Source organism: Pundamilia nyererei, unplaced genomic scaffold, assembly GCF_000239375.1.
Source record: "Pundamilia nyererei isolate P.nyererei 1_Seehausen unplaced genomic scaffold, PunNye1.0 scaffold00137, whole genome shotgun sequence".
Taxonomy (NCBI): domain Eukaryota; kingdom Metazoa; phylum Chordata; class Actinopteri; order Cichliformes; family Cichlidae; genus Pundamilia; species Pundamilia nyererei.
Window position 1 is genome coordinate 1,031,587 of NW_005187538.1, and position 14,922 is coordinate 1,046,508.

At 38.1% G+C, this 14,922-nt stretch overlaps 1 protein-coding gene across 1 annotated transcript in view; it reads right to left on the reverse strand.

Annotated features, from left to right (window-relative positions):
- The window catches only part of adamts7 (a disintegrin-like and metallopeptidase (reprolysin type) with thrombospondin type 1 motif, 7), a 67,073-nt gene that overhangs the window by 35,202 nt on the left and 16,949 nt on the right, over positions 1–14,922 (reverse strand). The window contains exons 5-9 of the mRNA XM_005743979.2: positions 11,127–11,210; positions 10,330–10,454; positions 8,403–8,552; positions 4,828–4,971; positions 547–691 (exon numbers count right to left, since the gene is read on the reverse strand). Coding sequence (XP_005744036.1) covers positions 547–691; positions 4,828–4,971; positions 8,403–8,552; positions 10,330–10,454; positions 11,127–11,210 — 648 coding nt within the window. The remainder of the gene's footprint in view (positions 1–546; positions 692–4,827; positions 4,972–8,402; positions 8,553–10,329; positions 10,455–11,126; positions 11,211–14,922) is intronic.

Consider the following 14,922-nt stretch of genomic DNA (forward strand, 5'->3'; position numbering starts at 1 on the left):
GTTATTTTAAAATGGCTGTTTAGTCCATTTAGATTAGTTCTTTAGGCAATTTTTTCGCCTTGTGTGTTATTAAAAGGTTATAACTGTAATCAACACATTTATGTGGTTGTTGTGAGGCTGGAATTAACATTTTGTTATTTCATTGCACTCAGGGGAATGAGGTTAAAGAAACGCAGAAATTGGTGCAGAGCGGAGAATGTTTTCCTTATATGTTCTCTTAGTTTAATAAGCCGACAGACAGTTCTGAGGAATGGCCAAAGATATTGCCAAAGTCAGCTTATGTGGGGTAATATTTTAAATCACACTATTGTGGTTTAATGTCCTTAAAATTTGTCAGAAATAAGACAGTAAAACCAAGGAAAAAGATGGATGCATAGTGCATAGAAAAGAAACTCATGTCAAGAAAGAACAGAAGATCTAAAAGCTCTTACTGAATCAGGGAACAGTCGTTAAGGTTTTGGGGTTGATCAAAAACATCATAAGAACATTTTTAAGGATTACGGGACAAAGACTATCATTTAATTGTGTAATTTTAGAGAATCTTACATCCATGTCATCACAGAGCAGGGATCCTGATCCATACTGGAGCCGACACTGATGGACAGCACTGTACAGAACGCCAGGAAGCACCGTAGATAGAGACAACCTATCCTTCACCGGGGCATCATCGAGGCACCAGCCCCAGCCACGGCTGTGAGGGAGGAGGAAGGTAGAAGTTAGAGAAAAGAACGAAATGATCGCAGTTTATAAAAATGTCAGCGGCTGTGGAGTATAGTACAACTTTTTTGATTTCTTTATATAGGTGACTGAAGCAAATGTACAATAACAAAGGCTACATTGGTTATTACTAAACCCTGAGGGTTTCATTTATCGATTGTTTTTAGGAAACAACATGCCGAACGTACAAATTTTGACAGGTTATAGCTTTAAAAACTTAATGTGGGAGTAACACTAGCCCTTGCACAACTCAGTGGCTATACAAATACCTACAAACGACAACTTAGATGAGGGCACTGTAATTAAAAGGCGGAAAAGTTTCAGAAAACCAGAGTTGATACACAGCTACAAAGCCCATCTGAATATAATAATCAACTGCAGGCATATATTCTCTGCATGACATTTCATTCAAAAGAGCATTTCTCTTTCCCACTCCATCCACAGCTTGACAATCAACGTGCGAGTGTTTAATTATGTGATTACAGCAGTCAAGTATAATTATAGACTCAAACAGAAAAATTATTTACAGGCATCACAGTGTCAAGTGGAAGATGAGGAGAAAGATAAGTGATAAGTTTACTTCGACCTGTATTTTGTTTTTAGTAACACAAGAATTTCGAGCCCCATGAAGGCAAAGAAGGATGCTCAGAGTAAGGTCATCTTCCTCTACTACTCCTCTACTAGTAAGTTTTACACTTACTAGTTTTCTACTAGTTACTAGCAGATCTACTCAATCATCTCACACTGGTTTCCAACGAGCAGAATGAGAGATTCACATCATATATGTGCAGCCAACAAATCTCGCATCATTTTAGGAAACTCTAATTATCCTAACCAATCACTAAAATATATAGAGCTTGAACACTTGGCAACACTTGGCCTATGTTAGCCTGGCGATGGCGCTAAATAGCTAATTGATAGTGCTCCTGTCAAGCTTGTTGGACCACGTGTTTTTCAGCTAAAAACCCCTCTATATCATGACAATAGCAGACAAATCCATCAAAATCCTGGTTTAAGAGTGTCGGCCAAGGAAAAAAGTTGTTTGAAGTACGGATGAATCACTTTGATTCTTTGGATCTGTCGATTTAAATTTACCAGGACTTTGATCTCTGCGAAGATAAAGTTGTGATGATGTTAAGTAATGTGAGCTTTAGCTACATCTATGGTCAAGCTGCTAAATAACTGCATTTCCCAACATTCACATACTCGAAAACCAAAAATAACAGTTCTGCTTCAGTGAACCCAAAAGAGTTGTCCTGCATTGGTCTTTAATCAAAATGGTAATAAGCATGTGAACTGGCTAATAAGATTAAATGGTAAATGACTGGTACTTATACTTTTCTACTCCAACTGAGCACTCAAAGCACTCAAGAGAGTCAAACAATCTCATGTATGTGCAGTAGCAGAAAAAAAGAAAAGAAAAAACATATACACAACAGAAAGATGAAAAGTGGCCTCTGTCACATTACAACAAGTAGTTTCATTCAGTCTTTGATGTCTCCAGAGTTGCTGTCTTTACCAACCAGTCAGGTTGCAGCTTACATCAAAGTCTGTCCAGATTCATAATAAATTTAGCTGTTTTCACACATGCACTTCAGGCTTGAACTTTTTCAGACGTAACCCTGCTTAACTGCACATGAGAACATGAATGAGTTTTAAGTAACTTGCTTCCTGCGTGCTCTGCTCAGGTACCACCCCCCATAAAAATGCAGTTCAAGTCCTGTAAATCTGTGAAAGGGCAACACCTGGACCTAGTTGTGGAAAAATACTATGTACATTACAAGTCAGCGCTTGCAATTTGACAGAGGTCACTTGTTTTTTGCCCAGTATGAGTAGAAAAGTGCTACAGAGGCAGCACCCCATTTACCATTTAATCACAGTTTTAGTGACACATGCTTATTATCTTTTTAAATTAAAGCATTACAAACAAGTGAAGGATGACAGTTTTGGTTATTAAATTTTGTTATTTTTGATTTTCAAGAGTGTTTCCAGGCTGCATTATTTAAAAGCATAACTAGATACATGCAGCTAAAAATCATGTTACAAAGCTCACATTACTTAACACAGGGCCATCATAACTTTATCTTGATGGAGACTCTTATTTTAGTGCTAATAAAACACCAGCTCTTTCACAATCTAGAACTTTGAAGAATTCATAATTGAAAACAATGTAATTGTCAACAATCCAGTGTCCTTTACAATTTCAAAGAAGGGCAAAAAAATCTTGTCTTCTGATTTGGGATATGATATTCAATACCACCCCCCCCCATCAGTGTACATAGATGGACAACATGAAAGTCTAATGCATGCCTCTAGCCATAGTCATCACTGTGTTAATCTTAGAGGTATTAGTGATGACCCAAGTCTTGTTTGGCTCTATCAGATCCATCTATCCATCTATATCTATATATATATATCCATCCATCCATCTATACACTGTTATGTCTGAGCTATCTTAGGTTTTCTTTCAGCAGTCTGGACATTTAAGCGAGGCTCTGTTTAGTAGCCCATCTATGTGATTATATCAGTCGTCAGCTCAGTGTGACCTTTCACTTTCTACATGAAATGACACCTACAGATCAGACCTCTGAAGCAGTGCGAGCTATGGAGGCCTGCTGGGACAAATGAAGCTATATATACAATAGAGGCTTTGTCTTTCAGTCAGCGGCAGAGACGTGGCAGAGAAAAATGGGGTGAGATGGGTAGAGTTAAGTGAATAAAATGGAAAGAAAAATAAAACCTCACGTTAACCATGATTGAATGCATTGTGGCTTTGAGCACAATGCTAAAATATATGCTAACACACTATAGTCAAAATATTGCAAAATACATATAGGCGAGTTTGTTTTGATTAAAACACATACTGACTGAACTAACTGGAAGTGCTGGTTTTAAGTGGTTTTAGACTTTTTTTCCCCCACTTTAAACTATCTGTCAGAAACAGACACACAAATAAACACATATAACTCATATAAACACACAAACCACTGGCTTTTGTGCCGCAAACTCCCACAAGTGTAAATATCACCGTGAACTCCCACAGTGGAGTCAAGAAGACGATACTGTCAAGTAGCTGAACACCCACTAAATGAATTCCAGATGCTCGGAGCAAAGAAACTGGGGCAGTTATGGTGAAATATTTCAGACGTTCAGCACATGTGCTGCTGAAGCAAGAATCAAGTCTTTGATGGTAGCAGCTGTCTGTACAGCTGAGAGACACTGGCAGACTGTAGTGTAAAAGTAGCCAGATGATGGAACGTTTGATGGGGTATACAGCCATATACTGAAAGTTACACTACTGAGTATACATTGTTTTTATCAAATACTATTATCAATAATTTAATAATATTGAGTATAAGTTAATATTGGCAAGAAAAGCCCAAAAACTACACAGTTCAACAGGAACATTGCAAAACTGACATCAGTACATGATGTAAAAAGCTCACTAAAGACTGTCACAGACAGAAATGTCTGTTTCAAAATCCATTTAAACAAAGCGTTGATTCAAGAAAAAGAAGTACTCTATTTAGGCTTTTACTCAACTTCATCACATATGAATTACTGACTGTCCAGTGAGCTTTAAATGAAGTTAGAAGTCACAGTTACTAGTCCTGGGTCACTATTTGACTATCAGATGTAGAAGAGAGGTGGGTTAGAGGGCCTTTTTTTTAATGTCAGTCACTAAAGTAAGTGGGCGGCATTAACTGTGCTGCTGAACTTAAGGGGTTTAACAATGAGGTGGCCATTGCCCTTCAATAGAAATAATTTTCTAAGATAACATTGCCACAGTAATAAAAGCATTCAGCAGTGAAGAACAGCCTCTCTTCTGTACTAATGTGAAAAGCCATTATTACCTAAAGGGCTCTAATGTTAAAGGTCATTTGAAACAGTGTTATGTAACTTATTTTCAGTGTATCTTGGTCAGGAAGTTTTATTATGTAGTGATGGTTTAGTTTTGTGATCTGCTAATGGTTCTAGATGTTGGTGACAGATGACAGCAAACAGGGAAACTGCAGGGAAATCCAAAAAGTTTAGGGCACATGAATCCTCAAGCCTATATACATGTATGTTACACAGCAGCACAGTCATACAGAACAAACAGGCACTCACTCTAGGAAGCGGGTGATGTATTGGCGACTGCAGCGTGACCACCTGGGCAAAGAGGTGCCGTACAGGAGCTGTGGAGACATGACGAAAGGTCGTTTCCCAACGGGTTCACAGTCATTACCGCTGCCATCATGCTGAATCCCAAAACTGTGATAAAAAGGATTCACAAAAAAAGGGGAAAAAGTGAGGGGGCACAGCATGTAACATGTATATCAAGGCAAAGCGCCGCATGTGTAGTATAACAAAGAATTATGAGCACTCGACATGTTTAAGATACATCAAAACAGGCAGAACTTGTGTTTTTTTATTCATGTAACCTTTGTTTATCCAGGTAGTCCCACTGAGACTTGATGTCTCATTTACAAGAGACACAGAGTTTCTTTCTTCTTGCAGAGAGCATGACTACACAAACATTACTTATGTGAATATGATGAGGAAAAGGCCATTCACCGCATCTTTTTAGCCTGAATTTCTTTTTCTCTTTATCTGGAGCTCTAGGATCTATTTTTCTTAGATACTACCATTGCACCCTGAGAGAGAAAGTGAAAAGCAATAGATTTCAAATTATAGGGCGCTGCCAAATACAGAAAAGTTTACGAGCGCTTAGTACTTTTCAAGGTTGAGAACAGTAATGCCAATGAAAACTTCAGCGATGACTGGCTGCAAGTTTTTCAACATCTGATGGATGTCGATTAAGAAAAATCCGCTTCTTTCAAGTACAGCAAATGCATTTCATCATCATTTTCTAGGAATTAATTTTTAAAGGAAATTGGGCTTTTAACATGTAACTTCTTTTAACATGTGACGAGTTCCAAGAACAAGTTTGGATTTTAATTTTGAATTGAAAAATCTGCGCTTTGCTTATCGATGAATGAGCATGAAGAAAACCTTAGACAAACTAATCTGACTTCATTAAATCATTAAAATCATAAATGAAGCTTGATCAAACAATTACATGTATGATCATGTGTATTTCAGTATTATAGTTGTTCTTCGTTTCAACAAAGCATTGCAGCATTAATTTTCTCAATTTTAGCCAGAGACCCTGTAAAAAAGAAAAGGCTTTCTGTCATACTCTAGTAGACATATTCCATCTACAGAATAGCTGTTTTCCAGGGTAATAATACAACTTTACAATACAACAGCTTTTTTTAGATGATTCGCAGCACCATGTTTATACAATATAGTAGCAGGAGACAGTGATGTAGGATTTTCATGGTAACTGGAAGAAATACAGTACACTTGCACCATGTGTATCCTTATCAGTAATATAAAAAAGACACTCAATAAAGTGGCAAAAAACCAAACAATCAGACCAATCACATAATATAAAACACAGGCAATAACACAAATATACACAATATTTTCTTTTTACCCTTTTAAGCAGTCTAATTGTACCATTGTGGTTTTGAATGAAGAAAATAACTTTCATAGCCTTTCATGCTCTGAATTAATTTTGTCGTCATAATAAGAACACCCTTGAACACAATAGGCTCCCTTCAGCCTAAGACCTGTTCAATCCTTCAAGAAAATAACCTCGATATATATTCAAGGGTAAAACCAAACAAACCATATATATAAATTGTGAAAAATAGGGTCTGTTCAGCACATTTTCAAGGACAAAGTTCCTAAGCTGACTTAATAAAAGTAGTACAAGTACACACTTGTAGTATAGGTTGATCTGAGTACAGTAATTAAGACATAAATTAAGCTATCAACCACTCACTCTTTCAAGTCACAGGAGTCAAGTTGAATTAGCTTGAAGAGGGTGTGATTTATGATTGTATAGATGCAGTCAAGGTGACAATAAGACTATAATGAAAGACTCGACTCCTTCGTGTGTCTCTTGTTTGCTGTTACAGCAGTCCATCCGATCTACCTCAGACCTGATGTGTGTGTGTTGACGTAGATCCGAGAACATGCAGGACTGAGTTGTTTGGTTGTGTGATGTTCATCCTTTATTCATCTCAAAGAATAATAAAATACATTTTTAAAATACATTTTACATTATCTATAACCAAGCTGGTCCTCGGGTTCACTTTGGAGATTTTGCTATATCATTTACCTGCAATGCACACACACACACACACACACACACACACACACACACACACACGCTTTTTTGGTGTGTATGCTCATAGCAGTCGCCTTTTCAAAACAGCAAGGTTTTGTGTAGTTGTGTGTAGATGGAGTCCAAGCGACAATAAGAGCATAATGAGAGACTCAGCTCTTGCATGTGTGTGTGTGTGTGTGTGTGTGTGTGTGTGTGTGTGTGTGTGTGTGTGTGTGTGTGCACCTGTTGTTTACTTTTCTGAACAACAGCTCATCCGATTCACCGCAGATTTGATGCGTGTATTGCTGTGGACCAAGGACAGGCAGCGTCGGGCATAAAGTTGTTTGGTTGTGCAGTCCTCCATATTTTTTATGTCAACAAAATCTACTATATAAGTTTATTCTTTATTCACAAATCTTGATTATAAATGTTGTTTGCATAAGCTGCTCTTTATTAAACTGGACTTATTGGCCTTACAAATTCACACGAGCACTGGCTCGTTCTTTCTTCTGGGCACATTAACGAGACTTTTCCCTCTTTTCTGCTTTACAACTAAATGTGGGCAGCCTGAATCAGCTGCGAATTTAATAACACGTTGTATTTATGCGGCGACAACTGACTTCAAGCACTCGCTCTTACTTTAAGCCAATAACAGCCAGTTCTGAGCAGACACACTTTGAATGAGTGCTGCACTAGCCGAATACAAATAGCAGTCTGTCCTCGAGGATTATGCGGCTGTAGCATCAAGGTAACTTTTTTTTTTTTTTAATTTGTGTTAATGTTTAAACAGTTTGGTTAATTGACCAATAAACAAACAGAGGGCAAAAATCAAATGAAATTAAAATAAGTTCAAATTGAGCAGAAAGCACTAATGTTCTCAGCAAACTGGTTGCTTTGGAATTTCAATTATTTTGTCTTCCAAGGTTGTTTCATCCTGTTAAAATTAATACCTGACGAGGGCAACTTTGGTGAGTTTTATAGAGAGAGCAGAGTGGTCTAATTACATACATAATTAAACACTTAGATACACAATTTTCAAATATCATTTGTTTCAGAAAACAGGAAATGTGTTAACACCCTGACTTGAGATCACTTTAGAGTGTTGCTTTTATTTCATGTGTTAATCTATTATTTAGCGTCTTGTGTCGTACTGTTTTTCTTTATTGCTCGGTCTATTGTTATTAGACCAGCAGTTAAAAGAAGAAAGGGTGATATTTAAGAAGATCTTAGTAAAGTACAGTTGTAATGTGTAATGTTGTAATGAAAAAAAAGGAATGAAGGTTTTTTTTACATATCCAGTGTTATAATGGATTTATTTTAGAATATGAAAAGTCGACTCCAGGATCAAGCTTCATGTTTTATAAAGAGGCTGATGAACAAGACACTAACAGAGCGTTTGTGCTGACGAACATGACTTTGGCTCGCTGGTGAAACTCGGGGCCTGAATGTTTGCACTGACTGACCTTCCAAAGACTAGAATGCCACAATGGTTGTGTTTGTATGTGTGCATGCACCAAAACCTTACTTGTGTCCTAGCTCGTGTGCTACAGTGAAAGCCAGTGGGAGGCCCGTGTCCTCGCTAATGCTGCAACTGCGATGCGGCTGACACATTCCCGCCACATGCGACAGACCCAGGGTTTCACAAGGTGTGTTGACGGATGCGCAGATGTCCTTTCTGTGGAAAGAAGACGACAGACTGTTGGTCACATATCAGAAAAAGGGGTGAAGCAATGATTAAAAAATAATAATAATGATCTTTTTATGACTGGAAGCATTCATTCATTCGAGACGTGAATGAATGAATAAAACGCATAACTGGATTTTACATATGCATTACTTTCTACTCAGATCTTATATTTAAAAATATTTAACATATGCAGATAACAGCTCAAATTGCAAATCCAGCTTTTTAAAGCCAGAAGAGTGTTTTAACATTTTTGCTATCACGCTTCCTCCCCTTACAGTGACTTTGTGCTGTGTAGACACAGGTGGAGCATATGAGCTGCTGCTGCTCACACTACTACTTTACTTAGACAAGGTTCATTAGGTAAACAAGGTAGAAAAAGAGAGCAGATCATCTAGGGAACAAGAGGAGGACAGAGGAAATAGAAAAGACATCTGAGTGGTGGGATCATGAAAAGCACAAATGTTTGCCTTCCTTAAGAATGGCTTCTTGAGAGGCACCATTTCTGATGAGGCTTCAGTGAACAGTAGATGGATCAATGTGAAAAGCCAGGTGCATCTCTCGGGTCCTGTGCCAGGTATTTGATTCATTTTTCCCTGTTTGTTCAGAACATGACTCTCAGATGCTGTTCTCCCGCTCTAGATATTCTTTTTAGGCCTGGCATGTCTTCTTTAATCTTCCACTTTTGTCCAGTTTCCTACATTTTTTAAGGACAAACTGCACATTATACAGAAATATGCCAAGTTTTTGGGTAACAGCTCTTCAGGAATCACCTTGATGTCGCAAAGATACTGTTTTATGTCTGTCAAACAGTGTTTTTTTCCTTTTGGCATATTTCATAGATTTCGAGTAAAGAAATTGGAACAAACAATTTGTTTTTTGGCAGGTTGTTATTAAATTAGTGCCTAAAGATACAATTTAAAATTGGCTCTTTGCTAAGTTGTGTGAACACAACACTGGTTCATCCCTTGAGTTAAGTGCGTCATAGGTCATTATCAAGCGGCTTAACTAACAAAAAACATTCCTCTGAAATTGGTTAGGTACTGCTTCAAGGCAAACTACCAAAAAATGTGTGGGCACAGTACTTTTGTATCAGTGTCTTTTCCAAAAAGTCAAACTATTACTTCTGAACTGTGACAGTAGAGAAAGGTCGTGCAAACAAAATCTCAGTCATATCACAGACGTTTCAATCTTGGTTGAATGTTATTAACATTGAATTCTAAAGGGAACTAAATAATTTTAGTTTTAATAACAAAATCAGGCATTAGTTGGCCTTTTGTCATTGTCTTGAGAAAAAAAAACATGATCTGATTTCAAGCTGCACAGCTCATAAACTGCAGGGCTGAGTAAAAGCAGTTCTCCCCGGCTACTTTTCATGTAAAAGCTGAGGCTGCGTCTTCTTGTTCCATTACGCCCTGCAATATCACAAATTGATGCCCTGTTGAATAATGCAGAAATGACTGTGGTACTCTTTGGTTCATTTTTGATATTCACCTTGCATTAGCTGTAAGGGTCGCCACAGACACTCGCTTTGCAAAACTGCAAGTATATAAATTTAGCAATATCCTAATCAGTGAGCCATAGGTTTAGTCACCATTGTGTGATCTCACGTTGCCACAGGGCTTAACAGACTAATTTAAACAGGAAACTTTATGATTGCCAATTGCACACCAATATTAACATTACACGCATAGCTGGGCTTTGGGCTCAAACAGTAAAAAGATAAATGTACTACGAAGGAAAGCAGTGATCCGGGTGTATATAGTACCTGGTGAGCAGAACAGCGACATCGTGGTGGAGCGGGTGCTCGTCCCCTTTCATGTTGAGTTTCTTTTGCCACTTACAGAAGCTGTTTAAGCTGTTGTCAGCGTGGTGTGTAATCTTCAAGTCATCCTATCAGCGACATGTCACAATCAGATGAAGAGAAGAAAACATAACAGCAGACAAATCAATCATTAGCAGCTAATGCACTCTAAGTACACAAAATTGCCCGGAATAAGTGCACAGCACAGAGATAAATATGGCTATAAACTGAAATGGAAAATGAAATGGAAAACCAAATTGCACCATGACTTTCACATTCGATGAACATAAGGTGATAGCGTCCTTGTCAGTGTGTTGTATATCTCGGCTATTACTAAGAGTGAGTTTTGTAATTCTAACAGCTGTCAGCAAAACATTTCTGTACATTTTACTGCTTACAATCGGTTTGTACATACAGTACAGCAATCAGAATGACTAAGAAAACCCATTTTCATTTATTTATTGCATAGTTACAAATTGCAAGGATTGACTGCACCCAAGAACCTAAAAGCAAGTAATGTTTAGTAGTTTTCAGTCATTCTGAATGGGATTTCATTCATTAAATGGAAAGAAACCCAGAGAGTAGGTAAAACAGGTCATTCTGACCCACACTTGAAAAAAATAAGAAAACAAAACTGGTAAGGCTAACTTTCAGGACACCAGACTATTGAAGAATTTCTGTGGTCAGGAATTTTGGATTTGACTCTTTATATGGAAACTAATAAAACCACCCTTCATTAAAATACAGAAATCTGTTTTTACCTCGTCCTTCTCCAGCAGGATGAGTCGAACAACCACGATGTTGATTGCATTCCCAATACTGGCGTCTCTGTAGAGACCTGCAACCTGGAAGAAAACTTCTTTTAACACTATATTAAAATCAGGGCAATGGCTAGAAAAATAAACTTGACTGCTGGATTTTCATTTATTAAACACATTTATGCTCAAACTGACACCCTAGCTAAAGTATCAGCCTAGACCTTTTCAGTTAATAATTTGCAGTTTTCAATTCTTCATTTTCAACATGAATTATCATTTGCATTTTACAAATATTTATTTTTTTTAGAAACCTTTTTCCCCAGCCTTTCATTGTTTTTCTATGCGCGAGTCATGATCTGAATTTTCAAAGAGAGTCTGTGAGCGGGGACCTGTACAGCTTTTTAATACTTTTAACCTCTTAACATCAAAGCTTTCAAATCTATTTATTAAAGCTAGTCTCTTTAACTATCAAAAGCCTAAGTGCCCTGGTATTTAAAAAGAAATAATTATAGCCTGTAATTATGCACATTTAAAGCAAAACACGTCAGTAGTTGTATGCACACAAACAGCAACACAACATCTGACGTAATTTTTCACCTTTGGGTTTCTGGTTTGCACTCAGGGAATATGGAGGATGTAAAAAGTATTACCCTAAACTCTTCTATTTTTTTCAAATATGGTTCCTTGAGCACTTTAGAAAAAAATAACCTAGGGACAAAGTACCAAAATTTAAAGAGTTAGTCAGTAGCTTTAACAGTGGCACAGTCACCATGCAGCAAAAAGGCTCTGGGTTGGGGTAAAAGTGCTTTTAGTGCAAAAATAAAGAGCTGGATGAATGCATTAGTCAGTGTTCTTGTGGCCAAAAGATCTCTGAGTGCAAGTAGAAAAGCTGTATATAAATGCTAACCTGTTTTCTATTCCCACAAGGAAATCCTTTACAAAGGGCAGAAAGCAGCATGAGGTTAATTACTACAGAACAGGGAAGGATCAATTGATTCGTGAAATCTGAAGTGAGAAGCGTGAAAGGAAATCACCTCAGATCTTTGTTGGTCAGTTGATTTGAGAAACCAGAAATGAGAAGCATGAAAGAAAAGCCTGAGAGGTGGAAGGAACTCGCTGGGATATAAAACTCTAAGCATCATTATCAACAGAGACTGATAGAGCAGCAGGTTTCAATGCATTTTTTGGGGAAGAGCATGAAAAGCTGCTTACAACAGGTTGGGATCGTGGCTCAAGAGTTGGGAGTTCGCCTTGTAATCGGAAGGTTGCCGGTTCGAGCCCCGGCTCGGACAGTCTCGGTCGTTGTGTCCTTGGGCAAGACACTTCACCCGTTGCCTACTGGTGGTGGTCAGAGGGCCCGGTGGCGCCAGTGTCCGGCAGCCTCGCCTCTGTCAGTGCGCCCCAGGGTGGCTGTGGCTACAATGTAGCTTACCATCACCAGTGCGTGAATGGCTGGATGACTGGATGTGTAAAGCGCTTTGGGGTCCTTAGGGACTAGTAAAGCCCTATATAAATACAGGCCATTTACCATTATTGCTTTAGCATTAAAAAGAAAGTGTGCTTCAGACAGTATGCTTTTCGGGACGTAGTACAAGTCTGGAACTGGGGTGTCTGAATTTGACCATTTGTTTCCTAACTTAGCACCAGGTTAGTTTTGCAGAGGTGAAGCAGGAATTCAACTCTTCCCTCTATGTTGCCTTATTTTCTTCCTCACATACAGCACCATGAATGCCTCTGAGAGGAGACCATTGAAACACACGCTCGTGGTTTGTACAAAAATCACATTCTGCCCCCGTTTACAAAAAGGTCAACCTTTCTCCTGCCTTTGACTACCTCTCTTCTTAACAGCTATAAACAAGCATTCTGTAACTATGATTGTTTATTGGATGTGGTTCGTTCCACTGCTACACTGATCCAGGCTGCGAAAGTCATTGTAATTCAGATGGAAGTTCATTTTAAAGGACGGTTTTCTAGCAGTTTTACAGATAGACCTCGAAATATGCTGTTGATTATGGGAAGCATTTACGTTTGAGCAAACATAGTTAAAAGGGGGAAAAAAAAAAATTGAAACCTAATTTTATAATGTACTTTATTTTATACTTTCACCCCAGTTTAAATCCATTGGTGTGTTTTTTCGTACATGAATTGTGTATTCATGGTTCATACTATGTTGAAGAAAGGGCACACGTCGCTGGACATATCCCTTCATTTTCTTGCTGCTGGACAAAATCCCTACAAACTAAACCTTCTGTACAAATCATAAAACTGAGGCACTTCAGACAGAACAACTCCGACACCGAGAAAAGACTTCATTCATCAAAAATTATTTTTATAACCTCACTGTTGTGTCATTCAAAGATGTTTTTCAGAGCATATAACAAACAACAGCAGCATTTTTGTTAAACAACCTTATCATCATTTCATCTTTATCCACTTTTTCCTACTCTGTAACTTGTGAGTACAAACAAAGCTGTGGCTTTTTAAAGCTCATGCATTTTTCTCCACAACAATGTGCTGTTGTTGTAACGCGTTTCCCCTCGGCCCACAGAGTGCTGTGCTAATGTTTCGCTCGACTGTTAGCTCAAAGTGATACGAGGGTGTCATCCTTGTGAATACACAATGATTTTCCATTCGATTGACTGCACTGTGGGTTATGTTTTTTTTCATAAATCCTTACTCTGTGTGCACAGAAAACAGCAGAAGACAGAGAACATGAGCCTCTTGCATGGTTGACGATTTCAAGACATCGCTGGTGAGGAGACAATAGAGCAACTGGCGGATGAGGAAGATGATGACATTGTTTGAACGGTTTGTTTCCCTTGAAGCTCTGCAAGCTTGTTTTTGCAAAACTGAATTGTTTGGGCGTTTAAAGTTCAAAGCTATGTAAACTGCTATGTAACACTGTAAAGAAATTTAAAAAAGAACCGCAGGAGGATGTGGAGAATAATAGCTGCTTCCTCCTTGTATTACTGTGTGCTAAGTCAGTATATCTGTGTCCTTTTCTGTCAGTGAATTGCATTTCCTGATATTATGTCCTCTGATAGAACTTTCAGGTGCTGCGGTCTGAGTCAACATGGCACTAATTTGGAAAACTCCCTCATGCGCTACTCAGTAATAGTGAAGTCACCTTACTAGATCCATGAATACGATATAGTAATAACATTGATTGCAGAGTTGTGGCATGACATGGTTGGAAAAAAGGAGAGAAAGAAAAAGACTTTTTTATCATGATGCTTTAAAGAAAATCTGAAAATTTTCAATCAAAATGCACCAGATATTCATCCTTCAACTCTACATTAAAAGAAATTCTAAAACTATTCCTCTGTGTGCTAATATTAGTTTAAATCTATCAAAACATTTGTCCAATAGTGCCTCCACAGTGTAGTTCTCCACATTCCCTGGAGACACAAATCCCCTTCCGGGTGAGATAAAATGGCCTAGTTGCGTCCTCCCTACTTACATTAATAACTGTTCATTTTTATAGATAGTTCCCCTTTTTCAGAGGTACAAAATGAATTGGTCGATTTATTGACAAGCAGTATTTGGTAGGACTGGGCGATATATATCGAGTTTTTAAATATATTGATATATTTTTTTGCGAGGTATGAGATGTGACAATATCATTTATATTGATACAGTATATGTTACATTATAATTATACTTGCGGAGCCGCAAGTTTGCCTCTGTTTTGTCCACTTTTGTCTCTATGCAACGTTACTCTGCCTCACCTCTCTCCTTCACTGAACACAACTCTCCCTCCCCCATCGCTTGCAGGCAACGACAAGATGGACACGGCAGC